Here is a 26,857-nt window from a genome sequence, read left to right on the forward strand (position 1 = left end):
ACACCGTTACCTACATAGATACATATATCACCCTGATGTTTTCTTGTCACTGTAAATAAACACACTAAACCTAAACTCTGCCCAGTGTTCTTGACATGTGTACAGGCACCCCACAGTAAGCTTGATCACAGAGAACCCATGCGGGTCACATAACAGTTTTGGGGTCCCAACAGGGAATTCTGTGGGCAGCCCACTGTGGGCCCATAATGGGCCCCATTGTGCTTAATGTGGGCAGCCCACAGTCAGCACATGCCATGTGCGGCCCAACTGGGGCCCAGATGTGTCTAACATTTCAGGCCAGTACTGGACTCCACAGCGGGAGCACTGTGGACTGTTTCATATATAGTACTCTATGTGAGCACGCGAAGCACTTTGTACAACTTACCTCATTCACCCATTCACACTTTTACCTTTGCTTTTTCTACTGAAGTGCTTTCTATCTAACATTCAGACACATTCATACTCTGATGGATGCATTGGAGAGCAACTTGGGGTTAGTATCTTGCCCAAGGATACTTTACACGCAGCCAGGGATCAAACCTCCAACCTTCTTATTAGTAGATGACCTGCTATACCCCCTGAGCTACAGCCACCCAATGTAGGGGCATGTTTGCTCGGCATCCACAATACCATATACTGTGCATTTTAATAGACTTTTGGGCCCAAGCTCATTTAAGGTGGAAACAGGCAAAGTGGATCCAATTAAAATCTTAGACATGGATAAAACCTCATAAAAACCTGGACAAGAGTTCTTGAATCTGTGACAGTGTAGGGAGACATCATCATGTTATCGGTAAAATGCACATCTGGGCAATCTGTACACTGTATGCTGGTTCTGCTGAATTATATGGCTCCATGTGGGCAGCATTTTTTGCAGTCCAATGTAAATTACATAGGACTTCTAGTCACAGAAAATTTGGAGTCTTTGGCCCTGGTTAGGCTTTTAAGACACAACTGGCCTGCCTACAGTCCAGACTTGTGGCCCACTAATAACATTGCCCACATTACTGAACAACAAATATAACACACTAGGTCCCAAACTTTGTTTGAAATAACCATGTTTTTCAAAATTAATTAAATTATTAATAAAGCTTTAACACTGGGTACTGTATGTTGTCTCTGTACTATTTCAATCTAAATGTTCCTGTTCACTTTTTGCACAGTGTTCCAACTTTTGTGGAAGCGGGGTTGCAGAAGTGTCACACAGGCTGCACGTCGCTGTAGCAGCTGTCATGAGAATGAGCAATAAAGGTGTCAGGAGGTTGAAAATTACCCGTGTGTTATTTTAGACTGTGCAAGTGGGATCCGGGGAGAAACACTGTCACACACCTCACCACCAGCCTTGACCATTACTGTGGCTGCCTGTGTTATTATCTGGATTTCTGTGTCAGTTTTCATTTTCATTTCACTTCCCCACCACCTTTGCAGAGAGCTAAACAAATGGCAAGTGAATCTTTTATATACAAATCTTCACTTATTTATTGCCCGAGTTAATGATTAAAAACACCATATGAAAGCAGTTCTTTCTAAAGGTTTGTGAGTCAGACATGAGTCTTTGAGGTTGAAACATCATGAATTGAGTGTTGTTTGTTGTCCTTACATACATAGTAAACAGAATAGGAAGTGTGTAAAGAAATATAAAAAGGAGACAAAATGAGACAGCATGGTGTCTTCTTCTTTTGTAATTTATCACACTTCTTGTTTACCTTGTACAGTGACTCTATGTGGGCAAGCATGATGTCTTCTGTTGCCTATTTTAAGATGAAAAACATTTCCTGGTAGAACACAGCTTTAATAGAAAACTGCAAGCTTTTGCATTCATTAGGGTAATTAGGAAGTGCTTCTAGTATAGGCAGAGATGGATGGTTTCTTCTGCCCCCTGGTGTTTTAATTAGACAACGGCAGCTGGAGTTGGATGTTTAGTATGTGAATGCTTAACATGCTATTTCAAAACCATGGGCATTAATTTGCAACTTTTAGCATCTGCTCTTCTGGGAAAACTCTCCAGTAGACTTTCTGGCAATTTCTGTGACTTTCCAGAGTAATTACAGCTACGGTGTGGAGCTGTAATCCAGCCACAGCCTCTACCTGCTTCCATGCAGGCAGGTAGAAATTTTGTGTGTATGTATATAATTCAGTGAAACATTATACAATACTATACTAATTTACTGAAATGTGCAAACATATATGGGAATATGGTATGTAAGGCAAAAATTTAGTTTATACAATGCTATGAGCTTGAAAGTCAATATTTGTATGACCACCTTTAATCAGCACAGCCTGAAATCTCTCAGGAAGCTTTCTTATTTTTTCAGGAAGTTTTCTAGGCTTCTTTTGAATAACATGGATAGCATGTTAACTGCTTTAGTTCTGTTGTTTGTCAAGATGATTCCAACATTCAGAGTGTTGCAGTGTTGTTTAACACATGGCTGTAGACAGTGATTGTTGTGCATCTCTCATGACCGCCTCTGTGCATACTGAATATGCTTGAACTAAAGATTTCATACGTTTCATTTCACATAACACCTTTTGCTATCGATTTTCAGTGCAGTTCTTGTAGCATACATCAGCCTTATTCCCCAGCTTCCCTTCATTAAAAATGCCTTTCTAAAAGCCACCCTCATATCTAACGAGGCTTCGGTGAACAAGAAATGGATCAACTGAGCGGCCAAATGCATCTCTCAAGTTATGTGTCAGGCCTTTGCCTCGTTTTTAAGGAGATGACTTTCAGACATTGTTTAAAAAAAAAAAAAAAAATCATTCTCTTTAACGGTCTGGTACAAAGACTGGACTTAAAAAAAAAAAAAAAAGTCAATAGCCAAAGACAAGCTTCGAAAGATCTTCAGAAAGCATGGACAACTACTGCTTAAATCTGCTTTTCAGAGTTACAAGAACGTCTGGTTCCTTCCATTCTCTTCCTCCTATCCTTTTCAAAAGTTCCCAGCTACCATAGCCGTGATAGGCGGGGTACAGGTCACCAGTCTGCAGCAGGGCATGTCTGGTTCTTTGGAAACAAAATATTAAGTAGTAAGGACTGGCTTAAGACTTGCATAATGCCGTGAATGGTCATGACGAGGGAGCATGCACCAGTACCCAGCCTTTCATATCTGCAAAGACATTCGTAGAGTTCAATAGGGAGAGACGGGAAGGAAAAAGATATCCATAACACAGAAAACCAGCTTTTCTAAAGTTTGAATTATTGGATGCAGAACAAGAAAACGTTGCACTGAAAAGCTTTATTGGAAAATTCAGTGGGCATGAAAAAAGTCTGACTTCAGTGAACATTTCAATAAGACAACTCGAGTTACAAAGTGCTAAATCAGTCACCTGTAGAGATTTGAGAAAAGGAAGAAAAATGCTCCAGGAAAAGCAAAAAACAAACAAAGAAGGTCTCAAAACATTTTAAGCTTTGAAAAATAATCATTTCTGTAAGACATGCAGATGAGTTATCGACTTGCAGGCTCTGTCACAGTGAAGCAAAGTGACGGCCGTGTGAAGCTGTGTGTTGTTTTTTTCCTCAAGTGGCTCAATCAGTCGACTGAAACAGCATAAACAAAATTGATCAACGTCTTAGGTCCCCGACATGGCGACACTCGGTGGAGCAGGAGCCTGTGCAGGCAGGAACCAACAGACAGTGCTGACGTTTTATTGTCCACATTTCATGAAAAATATAGCAGACATAATCATAAGTGGTATATTCTGCCAATCGGCAATTAAAATAGTTTTTACAAATACTGTACATTAAATTGTACAATCGCTTCTCAAAAAGAAAGAAAACCAGACAAGATTTTGCAATATAACATTTGTTGAATCCATTTCACTTCATGTACACATGTTTATTTAAGAAGAGAAAAACACTTTACAAAAGACTTTTTGTACAATTAGGCACAAAAAAATTATTACGATATGATAAAGCTGTGTTTATTGTACCATCCATACACTGTATAAAAGATGAATGAATCACAAGTCGTTAGCCATTGAGCATTTCATGGATTATCATCTTTTCCGAATTTTAGAATGACCAAAACGTACAAAACAGACTTAACGCTGGATCATTCCAATTGAGTGACTGAGCGTATAAACTCACAAGAAAGTGTTTGTGTCCGTTTTCACCATAGACTTCAACAGGACGAGAGCTCTTTATCCAATCACACATTTTGCCCTCTAGTGTCCATTAAAAATAATGGAGGCATAAACCAACTCCATTTGGGGTTCACTTTCTGATACACAAGCCGTGTTTAACTTTTACACTGTCATGGTGCCACCATAATAAGTGCAGTTGAAGCATGGCATAATTAACACACAAGGTTAAATACATATCTCAAGACACGTTAACACAGCTTTTTTCATGATTTCTTATACAGCAGGAATTAAGAATTGAATTATAAACCATAGAAAACTGTAAATGAGACGGTGTAGAACAGATGCTAGGAGATTTAATTATCCCCCTGCTGCTGTGCAGTGAGGGAGGAAAAAAGAAACTCAGTCAACAGACATCAGTCTCAGTAAATGTTAAACTTCCCTTAAAGCCAGCTGCTTATAGGATTCAGCTTCTGCAAAACTCTTGTTAAATTAGATGTGGGAAAAATAGAGATTATACAGGGGAGGGAGGGAGGGGGAGAGAGCGAGAGCAAGAGAGAGAGAGGCTATGGCTATGTTTGTCTGCTAGTTGGTCAAAAAGTTTGGTTCATACTGAATCTCAACAACTCTTTGACAAGCTGGTGCGACAATGGTTATGCCTTGAAAAACAACAACAACAAAAAACAAAAATACAAAACAAAACAAAACAAACAAACAAACAAACAAACAAACAAACAAAAAAAAAACGGGGAAAAAACCCAACAGAGCAAAACAAAAACAGCATCTTTCAATTTATTTTTTTTTCACATTTTTTCAACATGACGTTACACAATATTAAAACGGGAAAAGGCTCAGAAATCAGGACATCGATTTAATTCTGTAGGAACGTTTTACATTAAAATATGTACACCGCTTTTTTGTCATCCACCCACCCTGATTAAAAATACAAGCCCGACTTTTAATTTTTCTGTGCTCAAACTTCCACTCAAAAATAAACACCACTGATGCAGCAGCAATTACACAAAAGAGGAAACAAAACCACCAAAGCACAACATACATCCAAACAGGCACAGCAGAACGGTGGCAACAGTAGTGTACATTCAAAGATGTGGGTCAGTATGGCTCTCTGGTGGATGAAGCTTATTAACATGATGTTAGAGTGGACCCATTATGCTCTATATCTTTACTCTTGGACTCTACTGGAGTCCCTTTATTGTTCACAGTTAAAAATAATGCTCATTTATCTTATGCTTCGCACTCTAAAACAACTTGTTTTGATTCCGTTCCTTCTCTTAAGTCACCTTCCTTTGATTGTTTTGTTTGCGTGTGACAACCAAAGTTTGAAAGGCAGGTATGCGGGGCTTCCGTGGTCATAACGATAGATGGAGATAATTTACCTCAGCCTAAGCTCATTTTTGAAAATTTGGCCATATCTAATATGTGATTAAAGACATTAAATTGATTTTCCTAACACTTGTTGCGCATAGAATATAATTTAGTCCTGTATGTGCTGAAGAAGGTTGGCCGGGGAGAGGGAGGTCCTGGCTTTTCTCCTTCGGCTGCTGCCCAGGTGACCCAGATTCAGGTAAGAGGCAGAAAATGGATAGATTTTAAAAATAATTTTGTTTTGCCATCAGATGTGGAATACTCATTTCTGCTCTGCCCAGCTCAACTTTGCAAAACCCATAACATTGCCAAAGGGTGTTTCTTCCAACTCTGCTTTTAAATTTTCATTTGTGGCCATTTTAAATGTCAAAATCGATTATTATATCGATTATTATATCGATTATATCGGTTAATGGCTAATACTGGCCATCAGTCAAGACTGATGATTTTGTTGGGACCGATATATTGATCAAAGTCTAACTGTAACAGTATATGTCATAAAATAAAGAAAAGCAACATAGGACCACTTTACAAGTGGGCCTTAACATTTCATCTAGTTCAAAAACAGATACAAATCAGAAGCAGTCTGTGATCAACTATCTTTAAAGCAGTGCTTACAGTGCACTGGATCAGTCTACGAAATTGATTTTTTTTTTCTATCATTATCATAAGGAAAACCAGGCATCCCATGTGGCCCTATATAATCATCTGATAGATCTGACATCTCATTATCAATAAACAAAATCTGAATCAATCATAAATTAAAATAAATCACATATTTAGAAAAAAAAAAAAACTTAAACAAAATCACAATTCATAATTTATTTTAATGTTCAAAGTACAGAATAAAAACTACATTGCACAAACTTCAACAATCATACCCAGGACAAATTATATACTTTCACTAAAATCTGACCAATACTCTAGAAGGAGTAGTGACTCATGTAAAAATTTAAAAGTGGTCATTAAATGACAAATATGCCCTCAGTCTGGTTTAATCGTGTGCAAGTTTCACTAAAATATGACCAATGTTTTTGGAGGAGTAGTGATTCTTGTGAATTGTGGACAGATGGACGGAAGACACCTTGCCATCGCATAAGCTCATCAGTACTTTGGATAGATGAGTTTAAAAAAAAAAAAAAAATCAATCCCCGTCTTAAACATGTCAGAACATTAGAATGACCAGCTATTTGTTGTATTAGCCCAGTAAAAGGAAACCATAATGACAGATCACATTTACCACATATTTTTAACATTTGTTTTTGACGAATAGGCGATCTTACACTCCTTCTGTTGGCAAAGGGTCCCTGAGCCATGTCAAACCCACATGTGTATATGGACTATCCCTCATAGCTTCAATCTCTTTACTGTCAAGCATTAAACAGATGTTTTTTTTCCTGCAAGCTTTTAGTCAGACTAGTATCTCCGTCCATTTCCACCATAAAACTTGAGTATTTGACAGATTCCCAGGGAAGACATCAGGAGATGGTAGGAAGTCATTTGCATTCATAAAGAATGTATTTCCTCTGTGGCAATGCAGCATGGGCTTCAGAAATTCTTAAAGTCTTTCTATAAATGCATCAATGCCAATTTACATGGGTCTTACAAGAAACCCCACGACTGCTGTGGTAGCAAAACTGAACAAATTTAAAGTTACCATGAAAGCAGATTGATTTGGGTCAGTTTCAGCCAGTTTTGCCTCTGAAGGAAGTTTGCAAAATCTGCCTGTGACATTGGCTTTGTGAACAAATATCCTGAATGAAAGACTTTTGAATCCTCTCCACAGTCAGAGTTGAGCGAGATACGCTGTTACCTATTGAACCCAGCACAAATTTGTTAATTAAACTCTCAAACCCATAAGCCACAATTTCAGCCTGCACAGTACCAAACTAGGGGGAGGCGGTCCAAATACAAGTAGAGTAATGCCTTTTTTCTGGCCCACATGAAGCTCAGAATGGCACTGAAAGATACAGATTTACAAGATTTTTAGTCAAGGGAAATATAGCATATCTGATGGAGTGGTTTTTACTTCAGCTGATAACAGAACAGAACTAAAAAGGAACACATTTCTAGATAAAAACAACCAAACAATGAGCTCCTGATCATCTGATACAGAGCTGTTTGCAGAGGTTACAGGTGAGTGTCACTGCAGTAATGAAGAGAATACCTGCTTCCTCTTATAACGTGAATTTGTCTCATTAGAAACTCACCAGCCAAAACACAAGAATGTGTTGCACCGGTACTCCACACAGAAACAGTATCTGTTTTATTGAATCCAAGTGGTCTAGCCCTTGAATATAACATGACCTCCTTGTTTCCAAATCTAATTTACAGAGAAAAATGATATCAGGGCCAAATACTGGATACCGTCCCTGACACTGGAATGATAATGTTAGTAGGTTTGTTTGCATCTAAACTTAAACTATCAGCTTAAAACTGTATGGCAACCATAGAAATTTCCCTTTATAGAATATATTGTGCTTAACAAATCTATTAAACAATCACTGAGTGTAAGGTTTATTCCACAGCTTCCCTAAATTACCTATATTGGTAATTAGTCATCTTTATGACTTTTAACCAATAGATATATAGATAGATAGATAGATAGATAGATCTATCTATATATCATTAAGAAGCCAAATTACATTTATTTGCATTACTGAACACAAAAAATAGATTATGTGATTGCATGTTATGCTTAATTTCTGACTTCCTATAAGTGCAGTTTGCCGGCTCAAATTTGGGTATAAAAATAAGAATTTTGTTCAAGCTTTTCAAAGATTTCTCAAATATTTGTGTTTTCTTCTTTTTGTGACGGGCTAATAAATTTGTTAAGCACTGTGAGTGCAAATATATTCAATACCATAATAATATATCTATAATAACAATAGTAATGATGATATTATTATTATTATTATTATTATTATTATTATTATTATTGTTAGGCTGCACCTCCCTAAGCCCGTTTGTGCCAGTCTTCCCTTCTCAAAAAAATTGAGTTCTTCCTTCCCCCTGAGGCCAAGTGCTTACTTATAGGGGATCATTAGGTCACTGGAGTTCTCTATCAAACAGTTTAGCATCTTCACCTTGAAACTTAGTGCCTAAATATACAGTAAGCATTAAACTTACTGCCAAATATGATGTCAAAACAAAATTCTAAATGTCCACATCTGCCAATTTAAGGAAAAGCACTCTGGCTGAGTAGAGTAGAGTAGACACCTTGTTTATTTATTTATTAATAAGGGGGGGGGGGGGGGGGGGGGGGAGATATTCCAGGCCAAGACTCCATGATCTGATTGCAGGTCATTGATGACACTCTTTTTTTGTGTAAAGTACACAAGAAGCTCAAATGAGTGGTGGTTACAGTATTGTATTTTAGTAAGTGCATTCAACCAAAGCCTGATCAAATACGTACTCTGAAAGAAGACAGACTACAAAGACTGAAAAGCTTCTTGTGTCAAGATTATTATTCAAGACTTATTACATCTGTAGAGCCAGTTTACTGGCATACAGGTAACACCTAAAGAACCACGACTGCTTTAATGCTACACAAAATGTAAAGATCGTAAACAACAGCCACATTTTTCTCTACAAACACAGATATGGCTGTTCAGGAAGCTTTAATTCATTTAACTCTTTATTTTGCAGTATCATGTAAATCACTGCTAAAAGTGTAAAAGTGATATAGAAGAAGACAAAAAACAAAAATAGCAATGAAAAGTAACGGAGGTCAACAGCTGGAAGCTGCACAGCATGAGGGTGTAAAATCGGTATTTGTCCTAATATTTTACTTGAAGACTTTTTTTTTTTTTTTTTTTTTAAATCAAAGACATAAATGTTCAGTATTAGGAAAACTGATTTCCTCTGCAGCTAGGCACTGACTTGTGACCTGGAACTGATCCCCTGTGTGCTGCGCTGCAGTAGCCCATAGCTCCCACACACAGGGGTATAGGGCCACATGGAGTAACAAAATCCTGAGGGGTTTTTGACTTGTGTGTCATTTTTATATGCGAATAAGTGCCAGTGTAAAGATAACTATGCATCACACCACACTCACACACTAGAGCCAACCGTTTAAATATAAAATTCAGCTGAAAGTACTCAAAACATTTCAATCACTGCCCTTCAAGCATGAGAGTCAACAGACACCTAAACAGCCAGGACTCCTCAACATGTAGGACTAATGAGAGTTTTTGAACTCGCATGGCAAAAACGAACAAACAAGAAGATTCTCAGTCACCCAAGTACTAAAGAAAAGTGTTCCCGGTAGCTTGATCTGATTTTTAAAATGTATTTTCTTTTTTACATTAGAGACCAGCTCTGTCACTAACCTTTTCCTTAGGAAAAATTAACAGAACAAAACAAATTAAACTCCTTTACATATCAGGCAGACAGCACAGATCTGCTTTCACACAGCAGTTCAGCTTGGACGGAGACTTAGAGATGCACCTGACTCCACGGGCCTGATTTTTACTGATGTCTCCAGAGTATTCACTTAGGTGGAGAGGGCCATATGGGGAGAGGATGGGCTTCTGTGTTAAAGACATACTTGTCTAGACTGAGAAGCTCCATGTCATCAGAGAAGAGCAGATAGAAGTACTTCAATGTCTCTCCCAGGAAGAAACTCTCCATCTTGTCCCGGGGCCCGGGGCTAAGAGGGTCGCGGACGTTGTTAATGGATGTGTAGCCGCCACCAGAGACCTGCAAGAATAGAGGCACCTAATCAGAAAGTTAATTTCCCCATTGGGAAGCAGAAAAATATACCATGATGCAAATTAAACTTTTCCAAAGCTGCCCAATGTTTTACACATGAAAAACAATCAGCTTTCCCTGCGTGCACTGTGAACCCACAAGAGAGGGAGACATTGAACTGTGGTCTTTTCTTTTCTCCATCAGTAATCAGTCTGCACTGCTTTACTTTTTATTTTTGCAGTTGAAATAAGTGTGTGAACCTAATCATTTTCTTTTATGATCAAAAACTTATGAAAACTGCAACTGGACTGGACTTTTAAACGATTAAAGCCAATGTTCAAAGTACAAAATCACCCCCCCCAAAAAATCAGATTCATTTACTGGCTAGTAATGAAAACTCGTAATCTGATCCATATTCAGCTGTCTGTACCTTTGTGTACTTATTGAAACTCTGCAGCATGTCCCATCCCCAGTCTCTGTACTTGGTGTCTTTGGTGAATCTGTACATGTAGAAGAGACTTTCCACAGTTTCTGGTCTCAGCAGGTTGTGTCTGTCTGCAGGCTGAAGTGTACAGAAGAGGTTGTCAGAACATTGTACAATAAAAACAAGAACAAAAAAAGATGACATAAAGATCAGTGTTTCAGCTTGACCCTTAATAGAACCAGTCAGTCCCACAGAAAATGAAAAACACCATTTTGAGGACATCTTATAAGAGCAGCATCAGTGGGCAAGGCTACAGTTAAGATTAAATACAAGCTAAGAACAGGGAGGATCAAAACTCATTGACTGCACAACAGACATCTGGACAGCAATGAAGTCTTTGTAAACCCCAAGCTTCTCTGTATTATTATACTACTTTCTACCTTTCACATTACAGTACCTACACAAAATACCTAGAGTGAGCGTGTTCAATGTCAAAATCATGTCTAAAAGCAACTTCTGTCCAGGCACGTCATGTGCACACTCACACAATGTGTAAAATCCTTGAGAATTTCAAACGCCTTCCTTAGTTTTTAGTAACAGAATTTAAATGAGCTCCTGAAATGTTTCAGATCCATATTTAATATTAATAGAAGTGGCAGAGCAGAGAAGAACAGTAACCAGATAAACCTACAGCTGTTAATGAAAAATAAAATGAGCCCTGAGGAGGGTTAAGGAGGTTACGGTCATGACTTTGACAACAAATGTAAACTCACTGATTAAAATTTCCCTCAAAAGGGTCAAGAACTCTCAGTGGGTGTGCATCACTCTCAGTTATTGTGGCTCGTTAAATATTGTGCTTTTAATACAAAGAAATAACAAAGACTGTTTTGCAATGCAGATCTATAAATTCAAATAAATAAAGATGTTTAAATCATATGTGGTTGTAGAGAGTTCTAAAATGTTCACCAGGCAAAACCTTTGTGCTGGTGACCATCACGTTTTTCCAGCTGCACGATCACAGGAGGTGAGGGGGAGGTCAAAATCTACACTCACTAGCAGCCGCTTCTTAGCTGCTTGTGTCTGTGCTGGACTACAAGGGAGGGCAAGTAAATACAGCTGTTCTCTGAGTATCCAGCCTACATAAACTACAACATTAACATGAAAAATAATGCTTGGAGGAAGTGTTCGATTACTTTTGATCTACTAGGTAAACATCAGTCAGCGAGATTCAGTCTATTGCAACAGATTACCTCCATGAATACTCTGCATCATAGCAACCAAAGTACCCTACATCTCCAAACCACATTCAAGCATTCCCACTCTGGTGGGACACACCTCCTTACAGTAACAGTAAGTAATAATTACATACAAGCCACACTGAAAATGAGTGAATACAAAAACCAAAAGACACTGCTACATGTGATTAATGTAATAATACATTTAACAATAATAGTAAAATAAGACATAAGATGATCAATAAGTTGAGTCTCACCTTCACAATAACATCACTCCCATCACTGGCCTGCAGGCTGAAGTGTGCGATCTCTGGGCTCAGTCCAGTCTCCATCTGCTTGTACATCTGGTGACAGGTCTCCATCAGCTGCACAGCCAGATCCATATGATCCCCTGGGAGGCCGTTGTGGGCCCCGAGAGCAAGAGTCCCTGGCAGGAAACATACCAGGTGATCCTGCAGAGTGAGAGATACAGTCCAGAAAGAAGAGGCTGAGAAACGATGACAGATTAATGATAGCTAAAATCGACCAGCTAATGAGTGTCATGGGACTTTTTATTGATACAGATTTAGCTCAAGCACAACGGGTGATTGATTTAACAAGGCATTTGTCTATGGTTGACTGACGATGGCATTGTAAAAAATAACCCCGAACAAACAAGTGCATTGGATTCAAGACCACCTTATCTTGTCAATGACTCTGAATAAGTATCTCTACCATCTTAGGATTGAAGCGGTTGTGGGATAACTCTCCGACAAAGGTCAACTTGCTGGGTCCCGTCTGTCTCACCAGGTGTTTTTTCACTCCCTCTATGGCCTGAAGGTAGTCCTCCAACAGACTGGACAAAGCATACGCATAAAGAGGAAATATTAATAACATACACAACAGACACTATCATATGATTAGTCACTCTGCAGTAATGTGGTTTGGGACATTGTAATACTCACTTGATAAAGTGCATTAACTTGTTGTCAACATAAAACACAGTTCAAAAGTCTCAACTGATCATGACAACCCCAAAATATAAAGCCAGAGTCACAAAGGCGAGAAGAACAAGAAGTTCAGCAACAGACTGTCTGCTGCCACCCAAGAGCTTTGATCTTGACATCACTAATCTATTCAGAGCATGTGGTATCCATTCACAAATGAGTTAAAGTCAAACTGTACTTTAAAAGCTCGGCAAGATTTCTGCATGTGTTCAAAATACTTTGCTCTTCAAAACATGTTGTGGAAATTTGTGTTTCTTGATGTTTTTGCTTTTTTGATGTTTTTGTTGTTTTCTTAGGAATCTTGTATATCCTAGCTATGAGTCTGACTGAAAACGAGGACAATCAACATCTTTCTAAGATTAGTTAGCAAACTGCTTGTAAATCTCAAGTTTATTACATTGCAACACTTCCTGTTCATCTGTTAGACACACCCTTTTGATCTTTAAGGCCCTTATACCTTTTAAACATTACACGGACAACAAAATGATCCAGTAAAGTTCATCTTAGGTGGGACACGCCTAGACTGATGATGGTTTATCATATTTTATAGTTCTGCAGTTTAAGCTTTAGCAGTCTGGCACTTTCCCACAGAATGATGGAAAAACAATGGCAAACTGAAAAGCTGTCCTCACTTGTCTTCTGTTTTGCCTCCCTGAATCCACTGTTTGAGCAGGTATTCATAGTAGCTGTCTGCCCGGGCACCAAGTGTGAAGACTCCTTTGTGGGTGAACTGGCCGTTGTTGGTATTGATGAACATGGGCACCAGTCCGTCATGTTTGCCGGGCAGTTTGTGGACCAGCGTCATTACCTCATTCACAGCCTCCTGGAGAGACAAAAGCGAGGAATGAGAATAATGAGATGACATGAAACCAACAACCTCTGTTCACTTACAGCGGATGTTTGGGGTCAGGTTTTTAATTTTTGCACTTTAAGGCTCATCAAAAGCTGGCACACAGGTCTGTCTCCGGATGTGACAGAAACTATTTAAGTTCATGTCAGACCGGGCTGAACTTCTTTAGGCATAAATTTAAGCTTGTCACTTCAATCCCCAGAGAACGAGTGATGGGTACACAACGTCAGATTTTAACTGAACTGAAACACATCATCTTACCACATGAATTTTATTTGTCACTCCATCTCAAAAATACAGATTACAATACATTTTACTGTAGTGCAGACCTTTGTGGTGTCCTAACCTGATACTGTGGATCCTGAGTGAGGCGGCTCAGCTCTCTGAATTCCAGCTGAATGCTTGTGACTTCAGCGAGCGTACTGTCTGATGTCCATCTGGGAGGGTGTGCTGTTCCCTTTCCAATGTTGACATCTGAGAAGGGAATCTTTGAAGGTGTTTTGAAGGCAGGCATCAATCTGGAGCCAAGGTCTTTCTTTAAGTGTAGAAAAGAGACTAAATTAAAGAGGAAGTCACCACTTATGTGTTCTAAGATTAAAGTATTATTGAATTTATTTGAAAAATGCAGCTGATGAACTCTAAGTACAGCAAACCATTATGAAGATCTTACTAGCGTTTTTTGTCGCTAAGAATGCCAAAAACCCAATTTCTCTCATAAACATAAATTATAAATAAAGGAAAAAAAATAAGGAAGATTAACCTTATAAACACTATTCTAGTTTATGAATAGTTTATAGATATAGTATATGCATGTTCTAATGGGTTCAATTTCACAGCCCTAATTCACGTAACAAGCGAGACGATTTTTGTTATAGGACAACTTACAGCCTTTTCCAAGAAAAGCTGGTCTCCTGTTAGATGGTAAGTGCTCAGCAGCCCCCCCAGGATACGTATGGTTGTTTCAAATAAGTTCACATCCACATTCTTGTTAAAGGACAGATCTTTCTCTACCCAGGTCTTTGCTTCTGCAAATTCTGTGCCAAGAAAGGTAAATTACAACCGTGTGAGAAAGAGAAACAGGACAAAAAAAAAAAGTCTGTACATCTGTATGGCCGAGTTTTACTTCAAGTAACACAATCGAGTGGTGTAGTTACAGAGCACACCCAACCCTGTCAGACGAGACTTAGCTGGTCTAGCAGGGTGAAGACTACTCAGTGGGAAAAAAACGACAGTTTTCAAAATTTGTTTTATTAATATTATTATTATAGATCATACTCTTCCTGCCACATTATTATTCAAGGACGGGTGATGCAAGTAACAACTAATGTCTCTAATTATGCTCGAAGGCTACCAGGTGCTACAACGATGGACCTCTACATCTCCTCCTCAGTGGATTTTTTTTTCTTGCATAGAGAAATTTTTGGTTAGTCAAAGTAAAATCAGCAGCACCATAAGACAATTATTTTATTTCAAACTAGTCTTGTTAATTTTGGGGGGGGGGGGTGTCATATATTCAAGTACAAGCAGAATTGCATGGTTTTAGCCTAAACAACAAATAACAATAATTCTGTGCAATATCCTACACAGATATTGCGTTTGGTATCAGTTTGGAGACAATTTCAATGATGTAAAGCCCCCCAAAAAATGTCAAACCCAAAAGCCAAAACAAACAAATAATAATACAATATAAATAATACCTTCTTTTAGGCCCATAATCCACATGGTGTCCAAAGCATCAATCAGCGTCAGACCCAGTCCAAACCATTCACCAAAAGATTTGGAGATGGGCTTGAGTTCATCGTGACCCCAGGCGTAGTCCTTGTAGCCTTTCCAAGCATGTCTGAAGGCATCGCATACTGCCTCCAGTCTCTCTCTAGTTTCAGGTGAAGCTACAAGCAAAGGAATAACAATGAATAATTAAAGCGTAAACTTACATCTGCGTCTCCTGCTGGAAGCGCTTTGAACAGCATACTTCTTATTCTTATTCTTATTATTTGGAGTAGAAAGAGTAGAAATGAAGTAGAAATTCTGTGTCATGTGTTGATGCTTTGAGCACAGCAGGTCTTCATGGTGTGAGTTGGAAACGTTCAACTTTAAGTCAAAAAGAAATGCTGAGCTATAAAGAGCATATAATAGTAGAGCTGGCCAAAGATATGTTAAAGAATCTGTTTGAGGGGAAATTTTTAAACTTTCTCAGTGGACCCTGAAAGCATGAAAGTTTGCTTAGAATTACAGCAAGCAGTGCTGACCTTCTAGGGGGACAGTGTCAGCTGGGTTGGCAGGTGCTGGGGGCGCTGCTGCCTCTTTCTCATTGGCTGAGGGTGGAGGTTCTGTAGCCTGGTCAGCTTCAATCATTGCTCCTCTCCAGCTGTGTATTAAAAGTAAACATCTTACTCCTGAATTATTTATATCAGTCTCTCTGATATATGTACTGAAGCATGCCTCCATGCAGTAAAAAAATGTTTGACTACAATCTTTTATCACCTGACAATCTTCTTTTGTTTTTCCTCCTCCTCGCCTTCTTCCTCTTGAACAACCTGCTCTTGCTTCTCCCGGCCGACCGTGTCTGAAACATTTCCATCTTTGTGTAGGCTTGGTGGACCTCTTTTGTTTGCAAATATCTTTTTCTGTGAAAACACACATTGCTAGAGCTAAAAACACAAAGGAAAACATAAAAATATCATGGAAAAGGTCTGATGTGGTTCACAGGTTGTATCATACACAACAGCTGTATATAGCCAAACCCTAATTTTGAAGGAATGAGAAAAGGATCTGAGAAACTAAGGACACTGCATGCTCATAGAATAGCAACAAGAACACCCTGCGTTATAGTCCATTTAACTATAAAAAAAAAAAGCACCACAATTTTCAAATTAAACATCACATTGCATTAAATATTAACGGAAACAAGGAATTGAGATTATGAAATCAGCGAGAAAAGGCTTATAGAGGTCATACATGAGTGAGAAAAAGGGGTTATCATGTTTATGCAATTTTTATGTACTTGCTACAGTTTTTCAAACGTTGGGTGACTATTTCTTATCAAATTTAGAAAAACAAAAATAAGTGACCACAATAACAGACAATAAGACTGTCCCAGCACAATAAACAATAATTACAAAGAAAAAAAAAAATGATTCTACAAAAAAAAAAAAAATTTAATTTACATTTTAACAAATGTTAAAGCTGGGGTAAGTGTTACTAGATATCCAAGAGATACCCACAGGTCTTTTTAGATCTGTTTTTTGTTTTGTTTTTTTTAATTTTCCCATATTCTTTTTAGTTTTTTTTTTGTTTCTTTGTTTTATTTATTTTTTACCTACTACAGTTTTAACTGATGCTTCCAAAATAAAGAAGTACAAATACAACTGTAACCTTAATTGGAGGCTTAACCAATATGGGGATATTTGGTCCTCTGGCTTCTCCCGCAGCCTCTGGAACAACAGCTGGCCGCAAATGAGGTCCCGCCACCGGAGCTGGAGCTTTACCTGCAGCCTGACCCAACACTGGCTTCACACCTGGAGGAATGGCCTTTAATTCTCTGTCATTCAACTCCAGCCAGTCCTCCTGGTCAGACAAACCTAAACAAGCACATGCACACATAAGAAACGAAGGCCGTCATGATGGTAGCCCAGTAAACTACATTGTAGAGCTATTGCTGAATATTTTAATTATAAACTATGATCACTGTGTTCTGGAGTTGTAATTTTTTTAATCACTGCAAACATGGCAAACACCCAATCCAAATCACCATTCAGCTACATAAAAAGCAAGACCATTAAAATTAATGACAGACTTTGTCTCTGTGTATGTGACGTTAGCTTAGCATGGAGAGGGAAGTGTTTACCTCTCCAATGTTCTGTGATGCTGCCGTAGGAGAGCAGTCCCAATATGAGCAGCAGAGCCAGCAGGAACAGGATGAGGCTTCGCTGGAGCCGAGACAGCTGCTTCCATTTCTGTGGGCAGATAAACAGTGCTAGCTAAACTGGAACACGTCTAACAGCTCTAAATTTCAATCACAGATGTCTCAAAGGAGGTTGTAATTTCTCCCCAACAAATCTGTTTATGCTCCTTTTCAAAAAAAGTAGGAGCATAAAAGAAGGAGGCATGATAGTCTTCTTACCCTGTATAAACTCAACATCTCTTTCCACTTGATGCAAGTACATTTTCAAATTTCTCATCTAATCAGCTAAACCCAGCAAAGCAGAGGGAGTGAGAAAACCAGCGTCTCTGAGGAGAGAAGGCAACAGGCAGCCTGGCACCACTCTGCTCTAATTAACACCTGTGCAACATCATGAAAGCACTGAACCATTGTATGAGCCATGGCCTCAGGGGGCATTTTCATTTCACTTTGCCATAGTCATTTCAACATAATGAGGATATTCTGTTCAGCCTAACAGTCCAAAAATTGTGCACTGAAAGCAGTGTTTGAAATCACCAGGAGACTCGGGATTCAGTTTTATACTTTTTGGCCAAACTGTGATGCTCAGATTTGCAGTCAGAGCACAGACTGTACATGAAATATGGCTGATAGTGCCATGACATCACCAATTGGTTACTTAAGTTTAGTTGTGAAGCCTCAAGTTGAACATTTTTGATGGCAAAATGTTGTTGTGTTGAAACTAGATGTGATAAGCAAGGGTAGGGTAAAACTGAGAAACCAAGGCTCACTGTTACTTGTCAATAACATGGTAAATCCCTCTGTGCATCCTCCCCCTTTGAACTGTAATGGAAACCAAAATTTACAAAAACACCATGTTGCATTAACTTACAACTAGCGACTAAGGCCACAAACTCAACCAGAAAGCGTTTACTAGAGTTTACACAGACATAAGCTTTCCCCTGTTACTGTCATTTTCCTTTGCATTTCTATCCAACTAGAGATCTTTTTGAAAAGAGACGCCCCCTACTGGTCATCGGGATGAATGCAGATTCAAGGAACTTTACTTTTCAAACACAGAATAAGTTGCACTTCTACAGTGCTGCAGTAAAATGCTCCGAACCTATAGGATAAAAACATTCATAGGAATGGAATCCTATTGTGCCAACACTGGAAGAGAGGCAGGGTTCATCCTGAACAGGTCAATCGTTCATCACATGGAGACGGACAACCATTATGCTTGTTTACAAACCTATAGTGCCATGACTTGTTCCCTACCAGATTTCTTAGTCTCTTACATATTTGTCACACTGACATTTTTCAGATGAAACACATTTAATATTAGAGATAGCTAACCAGAGTAAAAACAAAATGCTCATTTATTAAGGTTAAAAAACAAACAAACAAAAAAAACTACCTATTTGAAAAAGTGATTGCCTCTAAACCTAATAACTGGTTGAAGAAGAACTGTGATGAAGGCTTTGTTATCATTTTGAATTTTGTCCCACATTTCTTTGCAAAACTGAAAAGGGGAAAAATAGTTTTTACGCAGCACTGTATACCTGCCACTTTAGAAACATCAATAAAGCTAAACAAAAATAAAATAAAACTTGTTTTCAGTCTCTAGGGGGGAAACCAGTTCTCGAATGAGACCTACTATTTTTTCCTTATTTTCTCTTACCATGACAAACTGTCATCTTAAATATAGCCAGAGGCTCACATAAGGTCTACAGCACAGACCCACCTGCCATTTAAACCTTCTATTTACGAGGGGCAATCAATCAGAAGAAAACTGGCTTAAAGGAAGGGAGCTAAAATAGCTCTTTTCAATTAGAGGATGAAACAGTTTAATATACATAAAAAAAGAAAGCATTAAGCATGAATTAACACCTTTACATAACATAGCTTAGATGGATGGATTGACCAATTCCAAATTCACGTACAACTATAAAATCAGCGCAAAATCAGTTCCTGACAGGCTGCAATCAGATACCCCTCCAGCAAACCAGGGAATAAATTTAAGACCTCTGTAAATGCAATTTATGGCTTTTTTGTACTCTCTTAAGCTTTTTTCTGAGAACATTTAATTAAGTGATCTAATAGCAGGAGATGGATGTTATACTACCCTACCCTTCTCAAAGTTCATACAACACAATGAACAAAAGTCAGTCATTCAATGACCTCATCTGCAGAGGGCTAGGAGGAAAAGTATGAAATTCACTGCTTCCCACCTGATACATGTGCTTTTAGAAATGTAGAAAAAACAAAAACAAACAAACACTATGATGGAAACAAGGGCAGAGCACTTAGTGAAGTCCCTTGTGCAGTGTAAGAAGCAAGCATTGAGCCCCTCAGAGAAACATGATTTGCAGAGAATGGTTTTCTCAGGAACCATAAACTGTCATTAAATTTGACGACCATCAGGTACAGGTCGACAGTCCCTGCTTCTTTAAGAACAGGCTTTATAGAAGAAATGTCAGATGACATACTGCTGAACTAAAGCATTACAGATTAGTCGATAAGAGCAGTCATTTGCCTTTCCGGTTCAGAGAACAAAATTAATTCCATTTACGAGAGCCAACCGTGCAGTTAAAAAGTGAAGGAAAGTAATCGCAGTGTTTATTAAAGAAGCATTTTTGCTTATGATCTGGGCAACTGTAGAATTTCTCTTACCAGATTACCACAATCCTTTTTATAGCATTCAATAACAGCAACTGAGACTGTTAAAAATTGAATGCAAAAATTGATTCTGTGCATTATGGCAAAATAAAAGCGGACATTGATTTGAGAACTGAATGTTGAAGGCAAGTCAAACAGTTTTTAAAATGAAGCAGATTTGTTGGGAAGAATCATTTGTAATTGCAGATTCCTATGAGTGTATATGGATCTCAAAGGGTTAAATTTGTCAGCAGTCATCTTGAAATGATTCTGGACAGTTATTTTGAAGCCTTATTTAAATTAAAATGTTTCTTTCAGAGCTATTTACTTTTAATTCTGTGAAGCTGTTTTTGTATTTTTTTTGTATTGTATCCAGTTTTGTTTTTGTTGAAGTGTAAGACGTTTGTTGGCATTGCCCCAAAATTCAGTTTTAAAATACAGTTTCTTGATTTCCTCTGGAAGTGATACTTCCACCACCATCTTTGGTGTTTTGGTGTAAATTTGAAAATTTTCATTTAGGACTTGACTTCCATGTCTCTGTGCCTCAGGAGAGCAACAGTGCAGAGTGTGAGGGAAATGGGTAAGAAACCTTCTGTTGCTTCTAACTCTGTCTTTGAGCAAGTGTTTTACATGCAAATGCAGCACCGATTATGCCACAACCATTGTGTTTAACAGTGATTTAATGGTAATTATGCCCTGATTATGTCAAGGGGAGAAGCTCCAATTGTAGGCAACTCCTACATTTATGTGCTGTTAGAGTAATCAGAAAATTCACATGAACACAACCTTCAAGTCAAAACAACAACTCAAGAAGTCAGAAAATGTTGGCCTTCTTGTTAGCAAAACATGAAAACATGTCATCTGAATGTAAATATTTCGCTGACGGCAAGAAATTTCATCTCTGCAGAAAAATGGCTGTAAGCCTAAACAGTTAAATACCTTATATTCAAGTTGAAATCCTGCACTTCAGCTGTTTCAATTAAAGTAAACTGCGATGTGTCATTGTCTAAAAACCTATGGACCTAACTGCAAAGCAGCTACATACTGAAAAACGTTATCATTGTTCCTGCACAATTTAGCCTCTCTTGACTGTCGTGTCCTGTTGTTTCCACCTTACAACTTAAAAGAACATGAAGACACTGAAGCTGGAAGAACAAATTTGCTACTTGGGAAATGGAGCCGTCTGTGGAGCATGAGGACTACAATTTCTTAGCAGCAAATGACTTTACCTCTTTAAAAAGAAAAAAGCACCAATTTCCACCCAGGACAGCATGTCCTAGCTACTGTTCTGGTCTGCTGTTCTGCCTGCATGGTTTGTTTGTCCTATGAGTGTGAGATAAAATACATCACAATCAGGATGTGATATTCCTGACCTTATATCAACCTGCAGAGGAAACAAAGTAGTGCTTAACAAACAACATCTGATTCACAGCTTTTCTATTTAAAGCTGAGAAATGGATGTCATGTATTAATTCACTAAGAACCAAGGCAGTCTCATTGTGAGAAGGTTGTAGGACAAGTTGTACAAGGACGAAAGAAACCTTTAAGCAAAGCAGCACAGTGACTGTCAACCCCCCTGAGCAAGAGCAAAGATGAGTATTGAGACACTGAATATGCACAGCATAATATCCTTGTGAAAACTGAGTACTAAACCTGACAAAGAAGATGAGGACCCTCACAGATTAAACGCACAAGGATGAGAGCGGAAGTAAAGAAAACAAGATTAAAGAAATTGAATGTAAAGAAAACAAGATTAAAGAAAATGTTCTGGGAGACGAAAGAGACAAAGTGAGGGGACCAATATCCATTTGATCTCGCTGGAGTGATCAGACACATTATGTGCTCAGGGGATGCTTTTATCTGAAGAGGTTTAAAGTTCAGGCTGCTCCACAACAAAGGAGGCGTAAAGAAAGGAAAACCGAAGCCCTGGGAATCGATTTGTTACAAAAACAGGTCATAAAAACAGAGATAATCAATCCAGTTAGACTTGTAACTAAGTAGTCTAATGCTTACAGCTGAAGAACAGAGAAACTCATTAACAAGTGGTCTTATCTTAATACCTCTGGTTGTATTATATATCACAGCATCACAGAAAAGGCTCCAAGTGAATGAACACGACTGCTTTATGTCAATATTTGATACAAGTTTGTTAATGGTGTTTCATTCACTTAGTTTGTCAAATACGTTCCCACCCAGTAACAGGAACACAAAGAACACAACATTTTTCTACCACCGTTCATCCGTTCAACTTCAAATTTAAAAGCTGTTTCTAGAGACCAGAGTAAGTGCGGTGTAGCATTCAAGTTAATTTGGATGAGCATTTCTCATACTTTGGTTCAAAGCTCAGGTCGGTTACCAGCGTTTCCCCTCCACTGGCTGCTGCTTGCTTCACTAGGGGGACTGGCACATAAAAACCCACCCATGTGACCCTCTTAACTCTAATTTTAACAAAGGTGAACCTTATGTGGTCATGTAGTGTATTTGTTGTCTTTTAATCCCCGTCTGTATTTTACTAACATTCATTCTTGTGTTTCCACGTTCATATTTTCCCAATATCCCAATTGTTTCCTTGTTGTCATCTCCCTCTGGTTTGCCTAATGTTAGTACCCTGTCCTTCCTTTTTTCTAACGCCCGTTTTATTTTAATAACTGGGCTTTGTGTGTTGCCTGCGACTTCTTGTCTTCATCTTTTCTCCTTATTCCGTGATTTTTTTTTTTCTCCGACCTGTGTCTCATTTCCTAGCTTTGATATTATGTGTTCAATAGGCTCAGCATTTGTGGTTCCTACAAAGCAAGATTAACGACTTGTGGAGCTTAAAGTCTGAGTTTTATGCATCACACAAGTGGTTCTCTTTCTTTTTACCTGGCTAAATCATTGGGGTAACTTATGATGAACATATAACCTGGTCGGGAGCAAGTTATATTCAGAATTTTGGTTTAAAAATTATCTGGCCAACTTTTAGCCAAATCATTTATTTACATGTTTTAAGTGCAGTAGGCTTACAGATTATCTGCAAGGCAAATACATTTTATGTATGCAAATCTGTTAAGCCATCTACCTTTCTAATATGATGAATGAACCCGCAAAGTTGCAGCAGTGTAAACTGTGCATCAGATTCCCACACTGGAAGCGATTCACTCATTGCACATCGTTTTGAAGTTGACTGCAAATGTTCCAGGCACCGGTTGCCTTGGTAACCCCCTAAAGTTTTTACTACTGCCATACGTCAACCAGCTTAATCCTGCATGCACACTGGTAGTTCAGTGATTCACCAGGAACTAATCTCATGTCCTGCCCACTTCATGTTGCTAGTGGTTATAATTTGCCTGTAGTCACCAAATGCCATTATCTTTATATTGCTTCCATTGCGGATGCAGCATACAAAGCTGGAATTGCCGCTACTAGAACACAGAACGCACACTAAGAATATCTGTTCAATCAGTAAAGTCAGTTTCACTTTGATCTGCCAACAAACTAAACCACATCTCTTTATTAACGTATGAGACAGTAACCTTTAGACCTTTAAAGTTTCAGAACTTGCAGCCATCAACTTGTAAGTAAACAGCAGTGCCAAGAGCATATTTAGAAATAAAACCATCAACTTAATGGTTATCTCAGTTTACTGTTAAATTTTATGTTCACTCCAGATTGTGATGCATTTTATCATCACCATTCGATAATATCTGTGATTGGAGGAGGCAGCATTCGCAGGGATATTTTTGTGCGTCAGAAGTGTCACATGATGTATGACAGATTGACTTTTATGGGTGCACACACAGACCCTGAAGCAGAAAACCCAAATTAACAGAGCAAATTATCGAATGGGGTTTTAGGTTTTGTTAAATCAGTTAAAGCAAGGAAAGCTTGGATGTGTTAAACTTCTTTTGTAGTACACCCCACAGGCCAAGAAAACATATCAATACAATTGGTCGTCAAATCAATTTGTTTATGTTTCTATTTACATTTTTTTATTTAAATTATTTTTTTTAAATTATCATTATTATTTTCTTTATCTTGAGTCTGTAGTTTTCTAGGAGATCATTACTTATGTTGTTTAGATAAGTGATTCTGCACAATATCACACATACACGAAACTGCACACAGCCACATTACATCTGCCCTCTTTACAAAATGACTGCCTGCGTTTGATGCATTTAGGAGAAAATTGAAGCTACAAAAAACAACATGGCCTGAACTCAATTCTACCTGGAAGGGCACTGCACTAGCTCATATAAAAGGTGTTTACTTGTTTGGAGTTTTGATGATGATGACGGTGTGTACTGCTGTCTAACACACTAGTCCTAAAACTCTAAAGTGCTTTGTGCTATTTAAAGCTGGTATTGTAACTCTAGGCACAACACATGATTCACTTTGCATTTACACATTTTAAAAGAATTAGTGAACATTTTGGCTATCAAAGCACAAATAAATTATTTTCATATACTGATATTTCCTTTAAGCGTTAGCCCTGTGGCCTGACGTGTTGTTGCCAGCACAACCAGCTAACCTGTCTCTCTACCGTAACTTCTCAATTTGCTCATCAGCTTCTTTGACTCGATGTATATTTAACAATTTCCAATGTCTTCGTGATTGACAAATAACTGTACATGTCTCAGCTTCATCCTTTTAGTTTGAAAGGTTGTCCTTTCCCCTTTGGATGCGTGTGTGCGTGTGTTTTTAAGCCTAGTTCAACCACTTTGACATTTTTGGCTACTTGCCTCTACCATTATTTCTAACCCTATCTCTTGACCCTCTCATTCCAGTTTTTAGTGCTGACTCCAGCCTCCAAGTCACTCGTGGTCCTATGCCCTAAAAATCCTCTCTGGCACCGTTTTAGATAATTATAAGTGCATTCCTGTTTCTGTTTCTAAAATCTTTGAGAAACTTCACGTTTATTCGGCAGCCGAGCTCTGTATATCAAATTACAGGACTACTCACTCTCCAGCAGGACTGCCTTCGGTGTTTGCCATTGTTGTAGGTCTGACTGTGTGAGTCACTGAGTGTCAGAGAGATGAAGTCCTTTCTGGAAGGTGGGTACATCCTCTGATCGGGGTTGATGGTCGTATGTCATAGAACCTGCCCTAAGAAATGAAGAACACACGAAGTTAGGACTATTCCCTAAAATAAAGTGGAAGGTGAATGTAAAATCCATCAATTTTAGCATTTTTTTCCCTTGCACATTCTTTCATATTGCAATTGTAAGAAAGTGCATGCTGGCTTACATTAGATTAGTCAGCTTCATGACAGCTTTTGTACACCTGACATGCAAGCCTTTTACTATGCTGCTTCTTCTGCTGGACTCATAAACAATAAAATACCCCCCCAATAAAGCTCATATCAACAATCTTGCCTACTGTGCAAAGTACCATCTACTGTAACAAAAAACCAAACAAAAAAACAAAAAACAAAACACGTTTTATTAGGGTAGTTGTTTGATTTATACTTAAGGCTTAAGTCTAGGTTCTTACTTAGTGTGCTTATCATCATCACGTTTTCAGAAGCATGGACATCTGAGGATAAGAGATGTAGTGTGTGCATGCTCCTTGGTGATGTTTTGGGAAACAGTATAAAAACACTGGATTTTAAAAACCCAAACTTTAACATGCTCTGTAATTCTTTTAAGGAAAATTATCAAGAGCAAGTAAGCGTGTGTACGGCAGTACGAGTCATCCTTTTAACACCATGCTAGCTAAAGCGTCCAAGACTCAACGTTAATTCAGTTTTTCTCACATCGCTGTCACGCTGTGTAAATAACACCACAGAGTACAAGTCAGAAGTCAAACATTCAGCTGCTTCCCTCTCACCTTTGTGCCTGGTTGGCTGCCTCACAGCGACGCTATTATCCCCAAAGCTGAACAGCTGCTAGCGGGCTACCAGAGGCTAGCTGTGGCTCTTCGGGTCGTTTCTGAATGGAGCGAAATTTTATTTGGGACACAGGTTAACAAACATGCAGCGCAGTTCTCTGTTCGAGCAACACACAATAAGACCCGCTGCCACATGAAATGTCAAGCAAAATAAACAGGAGCAAATATGGTTGAAGTTAAGAGACAGGAAAGCTGAGGAGGATACGGAAAAGACCTGACAAACGCTGACGAGGTAGGTCATGTGATGTGCGCACGTGATCTGAGAGTGTTTGAATTAACCCGTAACAACCCGGTTTCTTAACGAATTTAGCTTTGTGCTTCAGGTCATTATTTAACTTTATTTAAGCTTTTTTTTTTTTTTTTAATTAAACACATAGTGTGGTGTTTTTCCTAACATCGTTTTGGAAATGTATTTAGTTTAAACAGTACAACCCTGAAGCTTGTTTCCGCCACTGAATTACTAAATAAATAAATAAACAAACTTCCGTCTTAGTTACATTTGATTTACATTCGAAAAGTTTCAACTTAATAATTCAGTCTTCTAAACAGTGACTCCAAATTTAATTATTTATTAAGAAATAAATAAAGCAGTGAAACGTCAGTAGCACATTATATAAACGCATACACTATATACATTCTAAAATTAAAAAAAAAAAATTTCACATGCCACTGCTCATCTGTTGCTGTCAGTTTTATGAGCAGTTTTCATGATAGAGACCTTGATTTTGAGATATTTATCATATCTTTTTCTTTTTCTGTGCCTTAAAGTGCAATGCCTTATTCAGTATGATCTTTCTCTGAA

General features: G+C 38.4%; 1 protein-coding gene across 1 annotated transcript; it reads right to left on the bottom strand.

Annotated features, from left to right (window-relative positions):
- Window positions 1–3,505: 3,505 nt before the first annotated feature.
- Window positions 3,506–26,308, bottom strand: man1b1a (mannosidase, alpha, class 1B, member 1a). The gene is made up of 14 exons (XM_019354412.2): window positions 25,996–26,308; window positions 25,130–25,272; window positions 17,501–17,609; window positions 17,029–17,234; window positions 16,138–16,280; window positions 15,903–16,021; window positions 15,351–15,542; window positions 14,539–14,687; window positions 14,000–14,188; window positions 13,436–13,626; window positions 12,532–12,652; window positions 12,075–12,269; window positions 10,589–10,720; window positions 3,506–10,167 (listed from the first exon to the last, which is right to left on the bottom strand). The coding sequence occupies exons 2-14, from the start codon at window positions 25,229–25,231 to the stop codon at window positions 9,958–9,960; spliced, it is 2,058 nt and encodes a 685-aa protein (XP_019209957.1). The 5' UTR covers window positions 25,232–25,272; window positions 25,996–26,308; the 3' UTR covers window positions 3,506–9,957.
- Between the last annotated feature and the right edge of the window lie 549 nt (window positions 26,309–26,857).

Source organism: Oreochromis niloticus, linkage group LG7 (assembly GCF_001858045.2).
Source record: "Oreochromis niloticus isolate F11D_XX linkage group LG7, O_niloticus_UMD_NMBU, whole genome shotgun sequence".
Lineage (NCBI taxonomy): Eukaryota > Metazoa > Chordata > Actinopteri > Cichliformes > Cichlidae > Oreochromis > Oreochromis niloticus.